A 23,208-nucleotide genomic window follows, 5' to 3' on the forward strand; every position below is an offset into this window, starting at 1 on the left:
TTGTTCTCCTCCTAAGAAGGTCCAAAGCACCCCACCGTTGAGCCAGCACCATTTCTTAAAAATGATATCTTTTTTCCACTCAATGGTTTTAGCTCCTTTGTAAAAGATCAAGTAACCATAAGTATGTGGGTTCAATTCTGGGTCTTCAATTCTATTTCATTGATCTACCTGTCTGTCACTGTACCAATACCATGCAGTTTTTATCACTATTGCTCTGTAGTACAGCTTGAGGTCAGGGGTGGTGATTCCACCAAAAGATTGTTTATTGTTGAGAATAGTTTTCCCTACCCTGGGATTTTTGTTATTACAGATGAATTTGGAAATTGCTCTTTCTAGCTCTATGAAGAATTGAGTTGGAATTTTGATGGGGATTGCATTGAATCTGTAGATTGTTTTTGGCAAGATGGCCATTTTTACTATATTAATCCTGCCAATCCATGAGCATGGGAGATCTTTCCATCTTCTGAGATCTTCAATTTCTTTCTTCAGAGATTTGGAGTTCTTGTTATACAGATATTTCACCTGCTTGTTTAGAGTCACACCAAGATATTTTATATTATTTGTGACTATAGTGAAAGGTGTGTTTTCCCTAATTTCTTTTTCAGCCCGTTTATCCTTTGAGTAGAGGAAGGCCACTGATTTGTTTGAGTTAATTTTATATCTAGCTTCTTTGCTTAAGTTTTTTATCAGGTTTAGGAGTTTTCTGGTGGAATTTTTTTGGGTCACTTAAGTACTCTATCATATCACCTGCAAAGAGTGATATTTTGACTTCTTCCTTTCTAATTTGTATCCCTTTGACCTCCTTTTGTTGTCTAATTGCTGTGGCTAATACTTCGAGTACTATATATTGAACAGGTAGGGTGAGAGTGGACAGCCTTTTCTAGCCCCTGATTTAATGGGATTACTTCAAGTTTCTGTCCCTTTTAGTTTGATGTTAGTTACTTGTTTGCTGTATATTGCTTTTAGTATGTTTAGGTATGGGCCTTGAATACCTGATCTCTGAATGTAAGTTTGTGTACCAAATGCATGCTTGGTGCCTCTGGAGGTCAGGTTTGGCCATTGGAACTCTTGGAACTGAAGTTCTTCACTAAATTGTAAAGGAGATATTCTTTTCTGATAATGTCTGTTTGAGTTTCTAAAGGCATCTGATATTCAGGATTAAATTAAGTTCTATAGGTGTAATTTTCTGTTTCAGTAAATAGAGTATCGATTCCTTTTACAGTTACCTTAGCCCCTTCTATCCTATGTATCCCATTGGTTTTTGAATATATCCCAGACTTCTTAGAGGTATTAGTTATAGTTTTTAGTTTTCTTCTTAAGCCTTAAGGTAATTTTAAAGGTTGTTTGTTTGTTTGTTTGTTTTGTTTATTTGTTTTGTTTTCTGTTCTTGAGTCAACCATATCTTTGAAATGTTGGTGGTGGAACTTCCCTCTCATATAAAGAAGATTGAGTCTTCCAGAAGACTACTACCTGCTATTCAAGGTTTTATGATTGCTCTAACCCCTACTTCTGTGATGGTTTTGGAGGTGTAAGGATTGGTATCATCGATTGGTTCTGGGCACATCACAGTATGTTCTCTGCATTGTTATTTGTTGTGGCTTTTTGTAACAGTCTCCTTACTGCAAAAAGAAGCTCCTCACATGAGGGACCAGAGTACACTTATATGTGAGTATAAAATATTGTTTTGGAAAGTGACAACATTAGGGTCTCTTCTTGGTTGCATGACCTCGCCAGACATGAGCATTTAGCTAGTTTTCAGTATGAGGCATGAATTCCTTCTTATTGAGCAGGCCCTAGGTCCCAGTATGTAAGTACCACCATTTTACTTATAGAGATACCTTGTCTTGCTGTGCATTGCTGTGGTTTTTATATATTATATAGCTAGATAGGATTATTTGGTTGGTTGGTTTGTTGGTTGGTTTTTTTGTTGTTGTTGTTGTTCTTGTTTTTTCATTAGCTTCCCCCCTCCCCTTTTCATATTATCTAGTACCTTTTATTTCTGAGGAAGCTTGTGTTCAGGAAGGAGGATCCAAGGTTTCAAGCTGCTTAATTCTTCCAAGCCCTTGTCAAAGCAGCATGGTGAATTCAGCAATAGGGACTTGTCTTCACATTCTTAGAGACATCCAAGGACAACAACAATAGTCTACATTGTTTTGAGAGTTGACCAGCAACTGGAAGGGAGGTTTCCTATGCCTAGTACATGGGTTTTTGTATCCTGCTAGTTCATTCTATAGAGCCCTAACCACCATGGTCTCCTTTTACATCTCAGCTTTATAAGGGTAATCCAGTTAATGAACTAAAGGTTTGTAGCTAGGAACTACAGACAAGTGATATAGCATGCGATGTTTGTCTTTTTAGATCTGGATGATCACTAGATTGTTTCTTTTGCTGTGTATAAAGAAGCTTTTTATGAATTCCCATTTCTGTTTTCTTCTAGGATTCACAGATTTTAACATTTCACATTGAGGTCTTTGCCTCACTTGGAGCTATATTTTTGTAAAGGGTAGTAAGGTCTAAAGTTCATTCATTATATGAGCCTCCAATTTTCCCAGCACCATTTCTTACAGATACAGTCATTACTCCAGTGATGCTTTTGCCATGTTTACTAAATATCAGATGGTTATAGTTACGTGAAAGTACGTTTGGGTTACCAGTTTTGTCACATTGGTCTAAATATCCTTTTTTTCTGCTAGTATTACGTTGTTTTTATTACTATGGCACTGTAGTATATTGAAATGATAATCCCTTTAATAGTGTTCTTTTTTGTTAGAACATCTTTTATGGTTTTATGTGTATTTTGTAGTTTTTAAAAACATTTCTGTAAAGAATGTAGACATTTTGATAGGGATTACATTAAATCTGTGAATCACTTTTGGTCAAATGGTCATTTTCACAATATGAATTCTAACAACCCATGAGCATGGGAGGTCTTTCTATCATCCAGTGTCTTCCTCAGTTTCTCTAGGGATTTCATTGTAGGAGCTTTTCACCTGCTTGGATGGGTCATTCCTGGAGGCTGTGTAAACGGGTGCACGTTCAGCATCTTTCTCAGCGTATTTGTTGTTGGTATCTAGAAAGGCTTCTGAGTTTTAAGTTGATTTTTTTTTTTTGTATTGTGCCACTTTACTGAAATAGCTAATTATTTCTACTCTTTTTAAATTTTTAATGTAGGAATTTAGAGGTATAAGATTTCCTTTTCAAACTGTTTACAGTGGGTCTCAGAGGTTTTGTTGTATTTAGATTTTCAGTTAATCCCATGTATATTTAAAAGATCTTTTTTGATTTCTTTGCTCCTTGAGTCTTATAATTATGAGAGGTTCATTTGGATGGAGTTTTTAAATTTTATTCCATTTGATCAGATTTGATACACAGAATTATTTCAGTTTTCTAAATTTGTTCATCTTTGCTTTCAGGGGGATTCGCTAGGATAGACAGGAGTCAGCATGTAGGTACCAGGATAGGACTTCAGGTTGCATATTTCTCCCACCCTCGACCCCTGTATGTAGGCTTTGAGGACTATGAACTTCCTTCTTAGAACTTCTTTCATCGAATCGCCTAAGTTTTGGTATATTACATTTTTGTTTTTGTTCTTTACTGGAATTTTTATATTTTTTGATTACTTCAATGACTTATTATTTTGAGGTGTATTATTTAATCTCTCTGAGTTTATATGTTTTCAGGTTTGTTTGTTTTTTTTAAGTTTTCAGAGGTTTCTTTCTTTTTTTTTTTTCTTATTTCTTTTATTGAATATTTTCTTTCTTTACATTTCAAATGTTACCCACTTTCCAAGTCTCCCCTCTGGAAACCTCCTATCCCATGCCCTGTCCCCCTGCCTTTATGAGGGTGCTCCCCCACCCACCTACTCCCACCTTCTCACCTTGACATTCCCCTATACTGGGGCATTGAACCCCCACAGGACCAAGGGCTGCTCCTTTCACTTATGTTCAACAAGGCCATTCGTCTTCTGCCACATAAGCGGCAGGAGCCATGGGTCCCTCCATGTGTACTCTTTGGTCGTCCAGTCCCCAGGAACTCCTCTGGGGGGCCTGGCCAGTTGACACTGTTGCTCCCCATACAGGGCTGCAAACCCCTTCAGCTCCTTTAGTCCCTTCTCCAGCTCCTCCATCAAGAACCCCTAGCTCAGTCCAATGGCTGTAAGCATCTCCCTCTGTATTTTCTGTACTTTTGCTGTTCATTTCTTTCTTTCTTTCTTCCACTGTGGTAAAGATAGGATATAGGCAGTTATTTCAGTTTCCCTAACTTCTGTTGAGACTTGCTTTCTATTTCATCTGTAGTCTATTTAGGGTAAATTTCCATGGTCTACTGAATGTATATTTTGTAGTGTATAGTTGGGGTAGTGTTCCATATTTCTGTTATGTCTCTTGCATCTTTTGAGGTAATTTAATTCCATGTGTCTCTATATTCATCTGGATCATGTGTCTTATAGTAAGAGTGGTAAAGTCTCCCACTGTTGTTATGTTGGTGTTGATAATCTTTGATTACATCTTTAGTTATATATTTATATAAGTGTCTCATGAAATTGGGTCTCTCTGTGCTGAAGGTGTTTTACGTTTGGATTTGGTAATATCCTTTTAATGAATTGTTTACCTAATCAGTATGAAGTGAGCTTTATGTCTCCTTACTACATCTGGGTTGAAGTATATTTTCTCAGCAGTTAGACAAGCAACACCTGTTTGTTTTCTAATGCCATTTGCTTGGAATACATTTTTATGTCCTTCCATTATAAGGTAATGTTTGTCTTTGATGGCGAGCTATGTTTCATGTAAAAAGCAAAAAGGAGGATCCTGTTTTCTAATCCAGGGCTCTTCTCATGTGGTTCACTTTGAATAAATGAGAACATTAATATTCAGTTATTATTAAAAGGTATGTATAATTCCCTACATTTCCTTAAATTTTGTTGTCCATTATGTTTTTAACAACTACTTTAGTACCCTCTACTTTCACTTGTTGCGTCTTGGATGGGCTTTTTGGTTTGGTTGGTTTTTTGTTTGTTTATTTTCTTCAGTCCAGAGCTTCCCTTCCAGTATTCTATTGAACTGGCTTGGTGATCATTAATTACTTTATCCTACATTTATCATCTGTCTACTTCAGTTCTGCCACATGTATTAAGACTGGCAGCTCTGATCTTTCAGAACTTGAAATGTATCTTTCTGTACTCTTCTATTAATGTTTCCATTGGATATTTACCAGTACATCTGCACTTCCTTTATATTGACTGTGTTTCCCTGTAATTCTTTCAGCAGTTTGTGTTTTTTGAACATATACATGTTCTATGAGATTGGTAAATTTTTTGTAGCAGATAAAGTGTCTCGGATTAACTGTGATTTTTGCATCAGCACTGTTCATCTGATGCTAGATAAATGGTTGAGTTTTTTGCTGTTACAGATGTTTTAAATTCAGATTACCTTTTATTTTCAGTTGGCATGTTTACAGTGTTCAGGAAAGACTAGGTTGTATAGAGTTGAGTTCATATTTTCCTCTTTAAGAATCAATTTAATGATGTTAAGGACACAGGGCTCTAGTTCCATGGCTCCCCTGAGAGTTGATTACTGCCTGCAGCAACACTCACTGTAGCAGTGATTACACTGAAAAAAGTACAATCACATCTTGAATACTTTAAGTGCTTTGGTGAGTAAAAGGACACTGATAGTACTTTGTGTAATAATGTGTTAGTTATTGTGGGCATGAGCGAGGGAAAGTCACGGTAATACTAAGCATTCGATTGCTAAATAGGTAGAAGAACAGAAGTGGAAGATAAAATTATGCAGGGCTGGGGAGATGCTTAAATGCAGAGTGAGAATCGAGGACTAAAGTAATTGCAGGTAAAATAATAATCAGGTAACACATAGCACTTTAATCTGCACGAGGAGGAGGAGTCATGTTAGTTTGTCAATCAGACAAACGTGTTTCTGAGGAGAGGTCAGAGAAAGAGGACTAAGACAACCGAAAAACAAATATGGAGGGGAAAAAAGAAAAGTATGAACAGTGCGATATCAGAATATCCTGCTGCGTTCATATTGGATATCGTAAAAATAACACATAGTTGCAGAGTCAGGTGGGAGGTGCAAAGAATCCAGTTATAGAACCAGTCTCAGTTCATTCCTTGACCTCACAGAACAATGTGGTGTAGGGGCAAATGCTCTCCACCTTAGCGGTATCCCTGGGTTTGGGAATGAAGTACCTGCTACTTTATGACTTCAATGAAATGTCAGCCCAGAGTAGGGTCTGAAGTCTTCCCTGACTTCCAAGCATATCTTGTTGTGGAATCTGAAGTGTAAGTGGGCTCTCTGACCTCAGAGGGTGGCCAGGTGCAGTCCAAAGTCTCCCATACACTCCCAAATTTCACAGGGTGACATAAGCTGGGATCTGAAGGCTCATCACATGCCTTGTGTGAAGAGCACTTATCAGTGGGCTATGAGGTGCTCAGCAATTATGGTATCCACACAAAATTTGTGTTTCAAATATGCCTGGTTTGTTCACACAAACGTTCCTTATGATAGCATGCTAAAATAAAAGTTAAACATCTCTAAGCGGAGAACAGTTGGCTGGAAATAAAATGCTTGTATAGTGAGGATGCTTCAGAAGCTTGCAGGCTCAGTCCATATCCATGGTGAAGAAGTTGGGAGGATGACACTGGAGTGTCCAGGGCATCCTTGAGAGCATAGGCTATGTGATTAACAGGTGGGATTTCGTGAGCCCAGAGCCACACACATCTTGTAAATGAATATCAACATAAGCTAGAGAAACCTTTCTCTGGAGCACAGCAGTATGATCCTAGGAACCATTTCCAAAGTTCTCATTTTAGTATCAGTTCACTAGGTGGTAGCTTTGCTCTATCAGGCCTCACACCTGGCCATTGGTTCATCAGCACATCAGCACCACCTCCTGTTTAGTCCATCAGCATAGCAAGACTTGTCTTGGGTTATGTTCTTACCTAAACCACCAGGCTGCCTGCCTGGAGTGTCCTTCTGAGCTCTTTCTTCCTAGCTCTATCAGAGCTGCCTGATAGCAAATTTAGACACCACATAAAAAGTTAAACTAAATTATATTTTAACTTACATAACATTATGTCATGTATGTTCCTAACATCTTGACTTCACAAAATGGCCCAAGACTGTTTCTGAAATGTTGACATTTCCTGCTTCCTTTACCTTAAAAGAGAATTGGATATGAGGACATAGAAATATAAGAGCAACTGGTCTTATTTGAATTGGAGTATGTCTTAAGTAAGCATAGCTAGCATGACCAGTAAAATAATATCACCTGGCATTTTGCAAAAGCAAGTCTTCTAAACTAGTGAGCTCTCATTACAAGTATTTGTAGACTGTTCTTTTGCTTAAAAACTGTGAATACAGTTTGTGGCTATAAGGTTTAGATACTATATTAGGTACTCAGGGAAAGCCAGTAACCATCTTCTGAAACTGTTCAGAAACTTACACAGATGTATTTTATTTGAACTGCAGTATTTGTCTTTTTTTTAATTATGAAAAAATGGGAAGGTTCTCACTTAGTAATACCCTGGTTTCACTATCTATGTATGTACTTTCTGGCTGGTCATATCTCTGAGACAGTGTATGCTTTTGTTCTTAAAATAGCCTATATTATAGTTTCGATGATTAACTTACAACAGACTTAACATCAAAGATTCATGTGGAGTCACTTGCATACCTGTTCCTAATTTTTTTTTATTCTTTTTGATAATAGAATCGAGTGGAAATAAATGATTTAGACCCTGAGGTTTTTAAAGAAATGATGAGATTTGTTTACACAGGAAAAGCACCGAATCTTGATAAAATGGCTGACAACTTGTTGGCAGCTGCAGACAAAGTAAGTAATGGGGTTTTTAAAGGACAAAATAAAAAAAACAAAAATCCTCCAACTTGCTATTTATTGCAAGCTATTATACATAAAAAACTAAAAGTAATTTTTGATATAACTTAAGTTGTACTATTTGTTAGATAACTTGCAGATTTTATAAAATAGAATAAAGTAGACTACTATAGAAATAAAATGGTCTAAAATACCAATATAATAGGAAAGTATGAGGGGCCTGGAATTTTCCATAGAAGATTAAGGCATAAGCTTAATAATTTCTAAGATAAATGCAACATATAGTTGCATATAACATGTTATTGGAACTTACAGTACACTGCACAACCTTTGTGTATTTTCCTTCAAAACAATATGCTTTACATTATTCTCTTTATAGATTTAATATGATAGCATAGAAAAGAAAAATTTAATACTTTTGTTATATTCTATTGTAAATATGTTCTGTCTTTTTCAACACAGAGAAACTGCAAAAATATCAGGAAAGTTTTGGATTTTCTCAGTCTCAATCCTAAAAACATATTTATCATACATACACTTAGCAGTTTTATATTCTAACTATGTAAAGAACATTTAGTCTTCAGGGGGAAAAAAGAGTAGATAAAGTTTAAATACTTAACAAATATACTAATGAAGTTCATTAAATACAAATGACAAGTATCATTAAAGAAGTAGAGATTAAAACCATCATGGTGTATATCTATACACCCATTATAATGACTAAAATCAAGTCTATATATAAGACTTGACAAAGATCTGGGAGAATTAGGATTCTCAGACACTTTTGTTAGGAGCATGGAACGGTACAACCACTTTAGGAAATTAAAGTTTCTTTTGAAGTCAAATAAAAACTTGCCATGTGTTCCATTGTATTTACTTTGAGAATTTTAACCCCTCTACCACCCACTAAAAACATATACCTATTTCCAGTTAAGATTTATATGAGTATTTATAACTGTAATAGTTAAGAACTAGCAATAAATATAAATGTTCATCAACTGGTAAATATATGTTATTCAGTAGTAAATGCTAAGTTTGAAGTATTAGAATATAAAATGAATTGTTATAGTAGGTCTCTGGTACACACACAGAGTTGTGTACATATATACATTTATATACACACATATGTAAATATATAGAGAGGAATGAGAAAAAGATGTTCATATTTAAGGACCTAATACTTAGCAGTAAGAAGGGCTGAACTATGATCACTGATGTGCACGAGCCTGAAAATATTCACACTGAATAGCAGTACTAGATGGTAAGTACATACTGTGTAATTACATTTGTGAAAATAACTTAGTAAGATACAAGATCATTTCTCAGCACCACATCTCAGTAGCACAGAAGCTGCTTGGAATCGAATGGTAAAAGATAAATTTCAATGGGTATATTCATTCTTTTAGATGATGAGTTTATGATTGTATTAAATCATCAAGGTAAAAATTTTAAATAAGTGCTATTTATTTTCTGTCATTAAACCTCAACAAACCTACTAATGCAGCTTTAATAACTGCAGAAAATTAGTAGTTACAGTATTTACTTAGCTTTCGGTTAAATCGTTCTTCAAGTTTGAATAGTGGCAGAAGAAATAGAGTGTGCTACATACTAAGTGTAAAGTAGTAGAGAAGAAAATGAATGGTTACAGGAGGGAACTGGCAGCACATGTGAGCAAGAGGTCCAAATGGGTTCTAGACAGTCACTACTTCTACAGTTAGGTATTTCCACACTTAGTAGCCAGGGAGCTAGATAAGGCAGCTTGGTAACTATACTATTATCTCCTGATAGTGGAATGAATGCCTTTCTGTGGTTCAACATCCTTAAAGTTAAGCTTGGGTTCTTTCCACCAAATTAGAAATTGAGGTATTAGGACACTTTTCACAATGGTGAATATGCACACCAGTGAAGATCTAATAAGTAGGGGATTTTTAAAAGGGGTACTATGGCTGCAGACAGCATACAGTAGAATGAGATAAAATAAAGGTGCTACCCAGAAAGAGAAATTTGAAAATGATGTCACAAGAAAAAGGACTGTAAACATCTTTAAAATCCATTATGCAAAATCTACCAGACTGCTGTTATGCTTTCCCTACTTAAGAACAGTTTCACTAAGATCTCTTTTTTTAATATGCTCATTACTTTATTTTCTTTTACTAAACAAAATATAGCTTAAATTGTCTCTCAAATAAGTTCTTTGTTTTGAGAAGAAAAGAACTGAGGTAAATGTTTATCTGACAACATACTCTTTAGTATAAGCTATTACTAGGATAAATGTCTTACATAAATTATACTTTAAAATTTGCCATATTTTCACTTAAGACAGTTTCTAAAGTAAATTAGTATTTCTCCTGAATACGTTCATTTACATTTTCTTCATAAGCTAAATCCAACAGTATATTGATTTAAAATAACATTGATTCAAAACAAATTTTCCTATGCTTTATCTACTATGTTACAAATTCCATGTACTTACATATTAAATAAGGGGGATAAATGTTTAATAACTGTGTTTTCTTTTGGGTAGTATGCACTGGAACGGCTGAAGGTCATGTGTGAAGAAGCTTTGTGTAGTAACCTCTCAGTAGAAAATGTTGCTGATACCCTTGTCCTTGCAGATTTGCACAGTGCAGAACAGTTGAAAGCCCAGGCAATAGACTTTATTAATAGGTAAGCTATACTTGCATTTCATTGGACATGATACATTGCACATGTTTTCACTGGGATTTTCTTTAACCCTGTCTAAATCTTCAATTCAGGTGCAGTGTTCTTCGACAACTTGGGTGTAAGGATGGGAAAAACTGGAACAACAAGTAAGATGTATATCTGTTTGCTCGTGAACAATAGTTGTGCCTTCCGATGAAGTCAACTGCCAGTTATTTTAAAAATAATAATTTTACTACTTTCAGTAGATTCCTTGAAATTTGGCTTTTCATGCAAACTGAGATGGATGGTTTTGTGTTGTTTGTTTGTTTTCTATTATAGGGTTTCTTTGTGTATCCTTGGTTTTCCAGGAACTAGCTCTGTAGACCAGGCTGTCGTCAAACTCATGAAAACCCACCTGCCTCTGCCTCTGTCTCTGGAGGTATGAGTCACTACTGCATGGCAGGATGGATGCTCTTAATTTATTGAACTGGTACACATGCACATCACACACATGGTATATAGCTGAGTACAGGCATTATAAAGGTTGCTAGAAATCTGGCCTCTTGTTTTCAGAACATGGAAGGGTAAATCCCCACGCCTTGGAAGTCTTTGAAATTTTTGTTGATTTTCATAGTGCTTGTGGATTGAACCTGAGGTCTTGCACATGCTATACAAGGACTCTACTACAGAGTTACCTATGTCTTAACCCTGTTCGAAATTTAATTTTGAGTCAAGATCTTATTAGGTTTTTTTAGGGTAGATTCAGACTTGACTCTTCCTGCCTGTACTGGCTAGTTTTGTGTCAACTTGACACAGCTGGAGTTACCATAGAGAAAGGAGCTTCAGTTGAGGAAATGCCTCCATGTGATCCAACTGTAAGGCATTTTCTCAATTAGTGATCAAGGGGGAAAGGTCCCTTGTGGGTGGGATCATCTCTGGGCTAGTCGTCTTGGGTTCTATAAGAGAGCAGGCTGAGCAAGCCAGAGCAAGCAAGCCAGTAAGGAACATCCCTCCATGGCCTCTGCATCAGCTCCTGCTTCCTGACCTGTTTGAGTTCCAGTCCTGACTTCCTTGGTGATGAACAGCAGTATGGAAGTGTAAGCCAAATAAACCCTTTCCTCCCCAACTTGCTTCTTGGTCATGATGTTTGTGCAGGAATAGAAACCCTGAGTAAGACACTGCCCTAGCCTCTCAAATAGTGAGGATTACATATCAGTAGAACTTACGGGTTTGTTTGTTTGCTTGCTCCTGAATTAAATTCTTGCTTTGTATTCTGGCCCATCATCAAACTCAGAGACTTCCTGTTTTTCTACCTCAATAGCTAACTTATTACTATTTAGATCAACCAAATACTCTGCCTTATATACTAAGCTGCTTAATACTGTAAATCAGTAGCATGTTGATTGCTAAGAGGTTGCATAATTGCTAAGTCCTGCTAATCATAGATTTTTATATACAAAGTATTAGAAATGAATAATTTTCTACTTTACCCCATCTCTTGTTGTTGAATATTCTTGTAATTATTTGCAATAACAAAAAGAAGAGATGATAGAGATTTTCATAAACTTTTATTAGTTTTTCTTATAAATCCTTAAATTCTGCTTTTGAAAAATTATCAAAAGTTGACATATGAGATTACAGCCTGCCATGGGCTATTTATCGCAAAATACACTATTGAGGGCATGGGATAGTCAATATAATTTAAGGGAGACAGAATAAATATGCTGGGCTTTGGGTATAGGGGAAAGAAGGGGTAGGGAGCCCATGTCCAGCCAGAGTTCCTGTGCTGTGGGTAGGTGGACACCGGAGGACTGCTGGATGCTTTCCACTCTGCCCTGGGTGGGCATCTGGCTATGTGAAACCACTGACCCCACTCAATGGGAGGTAGACAAGGGGCAGCCCCCCTACCAGAGTCTCAGTCTCCAGCATAGCAGAGGAGATGAGAACAGAATAGGGGCCCCAGGGTGACACTCTTGGCCCCAGGGAAGAGGGCAGAGGGAAAGAGGTTCCCACACAGGTCAGAGTCTTTAGTCCGGTCCAAGCACAGCGGGCCTTGATGAACAGAGACAGTTTATAATTTTAGAGCTTTATTGTAGAAAGGCAGGGGGGAAAAGAGAAGGTAAAAGAGAGAGAGAGACCGGCCATGGCCAAGAGGAGGGAAGGGTGGGGGAAGAGAAAGAGAGAGAGGAAAGTTTAGGGAGTAAGAAAGTTACAGAAAATAAGAGGTTAGAGAGTAAGGGATTGAGGAGAGGATGAGGAGAGAGAGCAGGTGGGACCAAGCAGCCCCTCTTATTACCTTGCTTGTTATCTTGCTCTTGGTAGGTAACTAGGAGTCTAGCCCAGTCTAGGTCAGAAGCTTGGGACATGGTGTATGTGACTACTAGCCATGAGCCTCTCCTGTGGGGAGTGTGGGGGCGATAACTTCCACAGGTGCCAGGGGTCTAGGAGACATGAGGGAACGCCTTCCATCCCATGTAAGTGGGAATTACCACCCATTGGGTTCTACCAGGGTTCAGACCTCAACTCTACTGGAGTCCAGACTGTCTGTGCATAGCCCATTGCCCCACATAAAGACAAAATAGTATATTTAGCTATTTTCCTTTGCACTTATCAGTCTGTTTTGTATTAGTTTCTAAATTTTATTTTCTAAAAGTAAAGCTGTTTACTGCTTTCAAATCTGTAATAGTCCTCTTCTCTTACAAGTGAGTCTGACTTGTGCATTAGCAGCAGTGACCACAGGGTTCTGTCAAGGTGTGAGTCTAACACTGTGTATTAGCAGCAGTGGCTCTGATCTTTTTTACTTAGCTTTAGATTCAGTTTTCCAAGATTTTCTTTAGTCTTAAGAAAATATAAAATACAACTTTTCTTCTATCAAGATATTAGGTAATTATATACTTTTGGTGTTATAGCTATAGACTTTCAATATATACTTACTGAATCGAATTCTTATGGAATGAAATACTTATTAAATGAAAATATTCAAGTAAATTAGTAAGTATTAATGCAATTCTAAATAACTAGTTAAAACTTTAAACATAATGATGGAACAAAAACATTTTGTTGATATCAGCTAGTACTTAATTCAGTATAATCAATATATTTCAAGCACTGTTCTAATGTACTGCATATAAAATGACATTTTAAAAATGTCTTTGCTTTTATGTAATTGATCTAATGGAGATAAATATACACATACCCTTTAAAGTGATCCATAGAAGATGATATGTACAGATACTTGACTAAGCCCTGGAATTTAGTGATGGCTTCAAAATTGGACTGAACTGCTTTTTAAAACATGAATAAGAGGTAGCAGAAGGAGTGAGTGAGAAGGAAAGATCAGATATGACAGACTGAAAGGGACATAAAACAAAGCATAGCACTGTACATGGGTGCATAATTCTTTGTTTACTGAGCTATCAGAACACTATTGCTTAGTACAGAAAATATAGTTGCAAGCATAACAGATATTTCCCCTCTATACAGGTAGTTTATGTTATATTGCAGATTGATTAAACAAGTAATTGAAATAAAGTATGGAACCTAGTTTTATTTATATTACAGAAAAACAGAATGAAGAAGATGTGAAGTATGTTGATAGTGTGAAAAAGCTAGAGAAAGTGAGCAAAGGTCAGCTCCTCCCCCAAACCACATAGCATTAGGACTTTTGACATTGAAATCAAAATAATGAATCTCTAGTAACAGTCAATGCCTCTGATGGGACACAATAAAGTTTTCTTTCATTCATACAATTGTTGATTCCATTCTTAACATTTAGCAGGTTGATGAATGGGTACAGAAAGGTTGGAAGAATGTTGATATTTTTAAAACAGCTTATAATTCAGGTAAAGGGAAGGTATAGAGGAGAGAATGAAGGGAAAGAAACTAATGTGTTACATTTTCAGTTATTCTGATTGCTCATTGAGAGCATGTTATACATACAGGACACAATAAATAAAATAGTAAAGGAGAAACTGGACTGTAGAAGTGGAAATGCAAAACTATAAAAAGGATAGAACCACATTTCTCACTTTTAAAACTTAAATGCAAGGAAAGAAAAGTGGGATAAAACATAATCGAGTCCTATTTCTGTCCGTGTGTTATGGAAGCTGCAATAAGAGAAACAGTATAGGAGATTAAACACAAATCAGGAGAATATGTTAATCCAATTGTGAGATAATGAAGATTAATTTATGGATACTTGATGACATTTAGAATTAAAATGGGACTCTGATGCTTAATCAGAGGCCTGTTTCTAGTATGGCTCTTGAATGTTTAACTTGAATCACTGGACAACAGGAAACCTTCAGCCAAAATTAAGGACAAAAAAACTTGAGACTTAAGGAGAAAGGTGATGAGTTCTCGTGTGGCAGTGCTGAATTCGTGAGACTTAAGGCTCATGTAAATAAAAAGAGCAGTTGACTACAGGGAAGCACTGAGATTTGACTTATCAGCAGTGATTATTAGAAATGTGACAAGCGGATGAGATCAAGTGCCCAGTGTGGTAAAAGGAGAAGAATGTTAAGTGAAAAGTTGGAACTCTGGAGAAAACCTATAAGAGGTATGCGTGAGAAGGGAAAAGAGATGATCGGCTCCTGGGACAGAAATGGCTAGCCATCAGTGGAGAGCTGTGGGAATGACGACACATGTCTTAATGTTCAGACATGCAGAGACTGTTGAGGTTTTCCAGAAAATGCTATGGTGTCTAAAATTTCAAAATGTTCAAGTTAAACAAACAAAAGCAAAAAAATGATAACTGCAAACAAAGCATTTGTAGTGTCTTTTCAGTGAACTTCATTTAATCTTACTTTTCAGCCAAGCAACTGACATAATGGAAACATCGGGGTGGAAGTCCATGATTCAGTCTCATCCTCATTTAGTGGCAGAAGCGTTCCGAGCACTCGCATCTTCACAGTGTCCACAGTTTGGTATTCCACGCAAAAGGTTAAAGCAGTCTTGAGTCTTCTGTGGACAGTAGAAAATGTATTTGCCTTTCCTCCCCCAGGTCCCGAAGGATTCCAATACAGACCATAAGTAACAGTCGCTTCTGTCTCTTGTCCATAGAACAGAAGCGGGAAAGGCATTCTTGCTTTCACATGGATAATTTATGGTTTATCCTTCAGCTTTAAATCTGACTGATTCATTCACTTCAAGGCCTTAAACTGTCTTCCGTGACTTCTCTTGTTCATAGAATAGTTTAATTTTTTTTATTGTGCCTTGTCAGTTTGCCAAGGCTATGCAGGATTGCACTAGCTCCACAATGCAGTAATATTGATAACTGATAATACTGAGTTTCAAAGGATCTTCCATTATTTTAGAAACAGAAGTATTTTATAGGTTTTGTTCTGTATGATCTCCAAGTATAAAACTAGGTTCTATTGGATTTTGAGATTGCCACAGGTACCTCCAATCTCAGTTGTGTAGACACTAAAGAGCCCGTTGCCATCCAGGTAAGTGATGGCCATACACTGCTCTGATTTAAATTATTTTTCATTTCAAGGAGCAGATAAGCAATGAGTTGACCTAAAATTTTAGTAACATTTGTTTAGTAATATGTGTTTGTCTGTATATTAACTGCTCAAGAACTGGTTTTATGCACATTTGTAAAGATTGAAAAATAATATGAAGTTAAAATTTCAATAAAAAGAAAGCATGTTTTTTGTTAATGTTTTAAATTTATAATGACTTACATTTGAAAGAAAAATTCAATAGATGTTAAAGTCAGGATGACCAAGTACATGGAATGAGTGAGTGGGCCAAGTAAGCAAGATATATGTGCACTTTTAATGTGGAAATTTTCTATGATAAATGGTACATATATATTTTCCTTTTTCGTGGATTAATAAGATTTTAATTATGTTTTAACATTTAAAAGAAGTTTTTATGACACATGGAGCCAACGTGGATATTCATGATAATAGATAAAATTACACTTGATTTTAGATTCATTGACTTGGATTTCAAATATTTATTTATCATTGAGTTTACTATAGTTTTATTACATTTGAGGAAGGCACCTAACAAACTAGTCCTATATAGTCCTATACTCTACATAAAGACGGAGCATGTTAGTGGAAAAACGGGTGTATATGCTTGTATTTTGCGTATATAGCTTTATTCCCTATATTAAAATTTGTGTAATTTGTTTATTATAAAATTCAGGAAAAAAGTAAGCATTTTTTTTTTTGGTTTATGCAACTTTATTGAAGAAAAATAAATCAATTACTAGGAGAGCTATTAGTTGATCACTCATCCATTGACAACTCGCATCATTTATTCAGTGCTACTATAACAGTATTGGAAGATAGATTCATCTAACAATTTAAATGAAAATTACAAAATGTTTGAGACCCTATTTTGGAATACAAAGAATGTTTGACTTCCAATTTCCATTCATTCCTTTATTGACATGCATAAAATACATCACATTTTCTGTTCTGCTGATGCTATAATGCAATACCAATTCTCCAGCCACATCAGTTATGAGCATAAAGTATATCATGTAACATCAAACCTCTAACAGTGAAAGGTTTAAACAAGAACGAATGCTGTTAGAATAATGCTGCTTCCTTTGATGTGACAGCTGAGCATCCATCTCCCTCCCCCTCAGATGGCTTCTTCAGCATGTTAGAGCAGTGAGGATTGGTTTAGTCTCATAACCAAGAGAGTGAAGACATTGGCCACATAATACACATGCTCCAGTTTTTAAAAAAAAATTCTGAATCTTGGGTAACTGTTCTCGTGTAACTACTTTACCTTTCTAAAAGCAGTTATTGTCCAAAGCTGGAAGAACTTAAGCCGTCTCAGATGAGCATGTGAATGAATGGAGGGAGGTAAACAAAAAATAAAATTAAAAAAAGATGAGGTCCGATAGGGGAGCAGCCAGATAAGAAAATCAAAAGAGGAACAGTAATTTAAAGTTTATTCCAGCTATAATGCAGGTTATTCTGACTTTAAGGTAGCATCACATGGCATACTTCTGAGTCCATTCCCGAGATATTCTGTTGTACTTATCTCTGTCTGTTTTATAGATCCGTGCAATCTCTGGCACTAGGGGGTCATCTGGGTTTGGATCACATAGCAGTGAACAAATGGATAAAAGAACTTTAGAAACAGTGAAAGCAGGAGACCCCTGTGATCTTAGAATATCAAGACAAATGCTGCCATTACTGTTACTATTTGGATGATAAATTCTTGTTGTAAGTGCAACCGTAGGTGGTTTGAAGGGGGAGTCTGTAGGAAAATGAATTGTCAAAAAGAATACACCACCTTGATATGGGCTGTCATTAGGTCCTCTAATTGTGGCTTGCCAATGAAACGTGTCATCTCCAACTGGACCTGCAGGACATTGTGCCGGAGGGTCACGGGCCAAATCTCTAAGTTCCTTATTAATCGTTTCAGCGCCATAGTCTGTGCTTTTCGCCGGGCTCCTCACTATCCCGAGGTGTACTCAAAGGTCCGGCCAAAACTCTTGATTATCCCGGCGGCGGCGGGAAAGGGTTGTCTCTTCTTCTCACACCGGCTCTGCCAGACACAGGCGCTTGGGATGGAGGTGGCAGATCTCGCGAGAACCCCATAGCCAGCTCGCCGGAGCTCCGGGTCTGCAATAAGTTAAGGGCAGTTTTGTGCTTTCTTCCTGGCTTGGGACCCGCCAGCATATTGTTTTAAAATAGACTTTTTAACTATAGCTTTTTAGTTAACTGAAGCCATCTTAAAATACATTGAGAAAATACTGGCAATTTAATCGTTAGTTATCAAGAGAAAACGAGCAAAGATTTGTATTTTTAAATATTTCAGTTTTGATTCTTTGTTGTGTTAAAATGGTAAGAATTATTTGGAATAGAAGAAAATTTTTCAACTGACAATGAGCTTCACCCTATATAAGAGAATTATGATGAGCAAAAGTTTATTCCCTTAATTTCATCATAATACAAACCCTGTTACATTAACAGTGTAAACTTTTAAACACACAAACACACTTTTAATACAAGATATTTTCATGGTCTAACAAAAAGCAAAGATTCCGCTCCGGGTTGAATACATTGTCACATGTTATAAAAACTCTGAAGTCTATGTACAAGACATTGTAAATTGATTTATTGGTTTGGTCTATATTTCTAACCATGGTGAAATCGTAGTAATGCCATATAATAAGCATTATAAATGTTTATTAATAATGTTCACAATTTTCTTATACAGATTTTTGGGTTTAGTTTGCTAACATATATTCTACCAAAAATTTCCAACACTGTGATCTCTATCAGTGTTTTGCTGAATGCCCACTTTTTGGATGGTACAATAACAACCATTACACTCACAGAATCATACAATCTTTTCTGTTGTTGTTTTTTTTTAAATGTATATTTTAGTAGTTTTGGTTCTTGAGTGTGTGATAAAAGACTGTTTATTTTCTTCTTGGAGTGGCCTAATTGCATTTTCCCCATTCACTCATTTTTAAACTATATACAACTTGGTCAAAATAGGTACTATTTCTGCCTAATACAATCTTTTTTGTTTTAAGTTACCAGTTTGGGTCTATTACATTTTAGTCACCTAATCAAGGCTTTTCTCAGAACACAATGAGTTGTTTTAAATATTACAGTTTAAAAATGTATCTATTGGAAAACTGTTCTTTAGAGTAAGATTTAGAAATACTGTATTTGTGCCTTTTTCATTGTTTTGCTTTTTAATGTGTTTTGATATTTGGAGCACAAATATGAAGGTGCCATAAGATGGCTTGCTAATGTTACCTCCTTAAATACTTTCTATATTACTATCTTCAAATAATAATTGAAGAACCTTGAATGAAATGTGGTCCTTTGTGTGAGACATGTATGTGTTTATATTTTTGGGGGGCTGTGTGTAATGTTTAAAGAGTGAATTTATGAAAATAGAACTTAAATATGGTGAAAGTTCAGATTAATTGAAGTATCTCATTTAAGTGAGCTTTATTTGAAAAGACAGTGGATTGCCAGAAGACAGTGTAATCCTCAAAAATGTGACCAGCATTCTGCATTGTAAAATATAAAAATAGTGCTGTTTTAGGATATCAAGGATAATTAAATTTTAAAAATAATTGCTTTAAATATTTTTAAAGTATCATGAACATTATTGTTTTATTTTTTAACTCGATCTAATTGAGTTTAAATTTTCAGAGATATTAATTTGCTCATTTAAACTTTATACATGAATTTTAAGTAGAAGTTTTTATATGAAATTATAGGTAAGAGCTTCAAGTATGGCTCAGTGATAGAATGCTTATGAATATTTGTGATCTATAGGTTGGATCCATAGCAACACCAACACACAAAAAATGGGATCGTAGATACTATTCATTGTTAGAAAAATGCAACAAAGACTTGGGTAAGTTTTATGAAAATCTCACTCAGCAATGTTACCACATGAAGCGGTGAAACAGTCTGTCTTACACATGCCTAGTCCTTGATGGTTACAATGGAAATATTTGTTGTGTTCTTGAGAGAGGTGGGTGAATGAGTGAGTGGCTTTCAGTGGTCTCAGAAAATAAATACAGCACTTTCAGCATACATGAGAGTATTTTACAAACCTTTTTTATATACAGATTGTGAGCTCCAACTTAAGTGTTCATGGAATGATAAAAATGTTGGCTATTTCTAACTGAAAAAAAAATACTGAGTGCCTCCAATGCAAGACTTCTTTGCTAGGAATGAAATCACACTGTATTTTCTGTTATTATTGTGTGTAAATTTATGTCTGAGAAGGAATACTTATTTTTAAATATTTTCCTGTTAGTAAAGTTTATTGTATACTATAACTAGTTAATTTAACATTACTTACAGATGATTTGAGTCCATTTTTCAAAATAAAGTTCTGCTAAAATTATTTAATTATTAGTTCAGAAGGAAATTGACTTTTAAGACTCAGACCTTTAACATTTAATCTTCCTGGCCTTTCTTTAATCCATTTGTTGTTTTATGATGAGATTCACACTATTTGTATCATTGTTGGAAATAGATTTTGTGTTTCAGCACGTTGAGTTAAAATAAAATTGTTAGTACTTATTCAGAATTAATTTTCTTGCTTGGATTTATTTGCATCTGCTCTAAAATGTCTGCTTTAGTGTGCTGCTTTAACATGAAAATTTAAATTTCACATGCTAAGTGCCTTCTACATAGGGAAGCTTATAGTTCTTACAGTTTAAAATATTGTTGCTATTAAAATGCAGACATAGTCAGGATATCCCTAAACAAGCTTACTAAAAATAGCAAAGTGCTTAGTAGTTGTAGCCTTGATGTCAGGTAGGAAAACACCATGAGAAACCTATGTACCCAATACATGCCCTAAATTTTTACTAGGATTGTAAAATAGAGGTTTTTTTCCATGTAAGTGTAATGAAATGATGTAGAAAAGATGTAATCAGACCCAAAAATAATTTTAAAAGACCTGTTTATTCCTGCATGGCAGCATTTAGCCTGATTGAGCGTGCTCAGATGAATGTTCTGTCCTGTCACCTCAGAGTACTTCTACAGGACTTAGAATAGGAATATGAATTTCTTAATACTTTAAAATATTTTTGAGATTATATTATTATAACATACAGCCCTTCTGTTTGATCACTCAAAATCCTCCATCCTGTTTTTCAAATTCATAACTTTTTTCATTAATTGTTGTTGTATATATGTGTGCCAGGGTGGAAGTGGGAGGTTTCAAAAATACATAAATAAGGCCTACTTAGCCTGTATGATGTTACTTCTCTCTATGTTTTCAGGTCCGACCATTGAAAATGTTCTTCCTAGTGCAAGACCATTTTTCCTGCTGGTAGAATTGCTTTAGGCCTAGTAGATTTTTTATGTTTGCATTCAGGCCTTCTGGATTCCACTCCTACCCTCACCTCTCCCAGCCTCAGCCGCAGCATTAACATGTCTGTTGTTGATTGTTGTTCAGCTCTTGCCTAGGCAGTCTTGCTGAGACTTGGACTTCTGACATTCCTAGGAGTCTTACAGCAAACTCTGGTCCTCTGGCTCTTAAAATCCTTCCTTCTCCTCCCTCTTTACCAGTGATTCTTGAATCTTGGGTGCTATTGTACATGTATTTCTTGGGACTAGACTCTAAAATTCTGCATTTTGATTGGCTATGGTTTGTGGTAACAGTCTGTAAGTCTGTTTCAAAGAGGACTTTACTTTTCTTTGGGTGAAGATTATGCTCATATGTGGGTCTAAGAACTAATGTTTAGAGAGTAGGTGGGGATTCTGTTTTGTAGAATGATGGTTGTAGATTTTCCTCCAAGATCCATGTCCTATCCTTGAGTAGTTGTTAGGTTTCCAATATCAAGCATTATTTTCCTCTTGTTGAGTGGGTTTTAAGTCCAAGTTAGAGAGCTGTTCATTATTGGCTGGTTATATGTGCCAGTACTGCACTTCTCGGGTTATACTGCATGCTGATTATCATTGTGATTCATTGGCATTATAGCAACTGCTCAAGCTTCTCAAAGCTTGTATGGCTTTTTCTAATAGCATGAAAAGCTAGTCTTCAGGGAGGAGGCATTCATTTCAAGTCAGTTCTAGCTCAGGGTCTTCTGGGCCCTCTGTCTGAAGTACATGGGTCTAGAGCAATAGAGACTTAACTTCCAACTCTGGAGGACAACCAAGGACTATAGAACTTAGTAGGCTATAACAATGTATATGAAAAGGCACCATAGACCTCCATTTGTCTCCATTTAATGATCAGGCCTAATTTCCAGAAGGCTGTAAGGGACCAGCTTCAGGAATAGCCATAAGTCCCCGAAACTAAATCATAAGACACCAGCTGTAATAAGAAATAAGACAATAAAGCATACCACCTGAGGAACAGCCTGAAGCCAGGAGCTGCAGTCTCTGTTGCTTAGCATCTCATAGTAAAACAGAAGGAGATTAAGTAGCCTTTGTTCTGTCTGGGCTGTAACTCCCATACTTGCTAGTTGAAGTTGCAAGAAGAAAAGAGACACATTGAAAAGTGATTTTAGCCTTTATTTCTATATTCTAAAAAGTTGACCACAACTTTACACATAAACTCAATTATAAATCAAATAAGAAGTTTACATCAAGGGGAGCATGCTGTGGGAGAATAGAGGGGACTTTCGGGATAGCATTTGAAATGTAAATGAAGAAAATAATCGAATAAAAATTTTTTTTAAAAAAGTTTACATCAAAATGTTTACATGCATATCCATTAAGAGTAGTTATCTGGCTAAACATTTATCATTTGTCACTAACTTTACAGGCTCATGGAGAGTTAAAAACCACAGCTAAGTTATCCTTGAAGTTTTGTATAGATAAACCCAGTCAATATTTTATCTTCTGTCCTTGCACCTATAGTAAACTCTTAGTTTCCTTTTTATGACCTTTGGTTAATGATTTGACAACTTCTTGGAGTATGCTCTAAGTTGTAGATGTCTGCTTGTTGTCTCAGAAACAGTTAACTCATGATACTTGAGTGGCAGAGTTCTCAGTGCAGTCTAGACATTAGAGGAATATGAATAGCAGTTCTATTACTAAAGAGGTCTGAGTGTCTTTGTCTGGGTCACTATTTTGAAACATTGGTGACCCATGCATTGAAAGACCCACAATGTGAGGACTCCCCCATGTTCTGACTCAGGAGAGGCAACACCTCAAACCTCTCACGAGACAAGGTCTTGATGCAAACTGCAAGAGGACTTTTATTCCAGGCACACTCTAGGGCCCACAGTCATACACCACACAG

At 36.1% G+C, this 23,208-nt stretch overlaps 1 protein-coding gene and 1 pseudogene across 1 annotated transcript in view; one reads left to right on the forward strand and one right to left on the reverse strand.

Moving 5' to 3' along the window:
• Spopl (speckle type BTB/POZ protein like) overlaps positions 1 to 16,166 on the forward strand; it is a 59,729-nt gene extending 43,563 nt beyond the window's left edge. Inside the window, 4 exon segments of the mRNA XM_085835126.1 lie at positions 7,726 to 7,848; positions 10,376 to 10,518; positions 10,608 to 10,661; positions 15,307 to 16,166. Of these exon segments, the coding sequence (XP_085691252.1) occupies positions 7,726 to 7,848; positions 10,376 to 10,518; positions 10,608 to 10,661; positions 15,307 to 15,451 (465 nt within the window). The 3' untranslated portion in view covers positions 15,452 to 16,166.
• Positions 16,167 to 17,396: 1,230 nt separating this feature from the next.
• On the reverse strand, positions 17,397 to 18,149 carry LOC147005961 (ubiquitin-conjugating enzyme E2 D3 pseudogene; annotated as a pseudogene).
• Positions 18,150 to 23,208: the final 5,059 nt, after the last annotated feature.

The sequence above is a fragment of the Mus caroli genome, unplaced genomic scaffold (genome assembly GCF_978045245.1).
Source record: "Mus caroli unplaced genomic scaffold, Mus_caroli_1 scaffold_2, whole genome shotgun sequence".
NCBI classification, from domain to species: domain Eukaryota; kingdom Metazoa; phylum Chordata; class Mammalia; order Rodentia; family Muridae; genus Mus; species Mus caroli.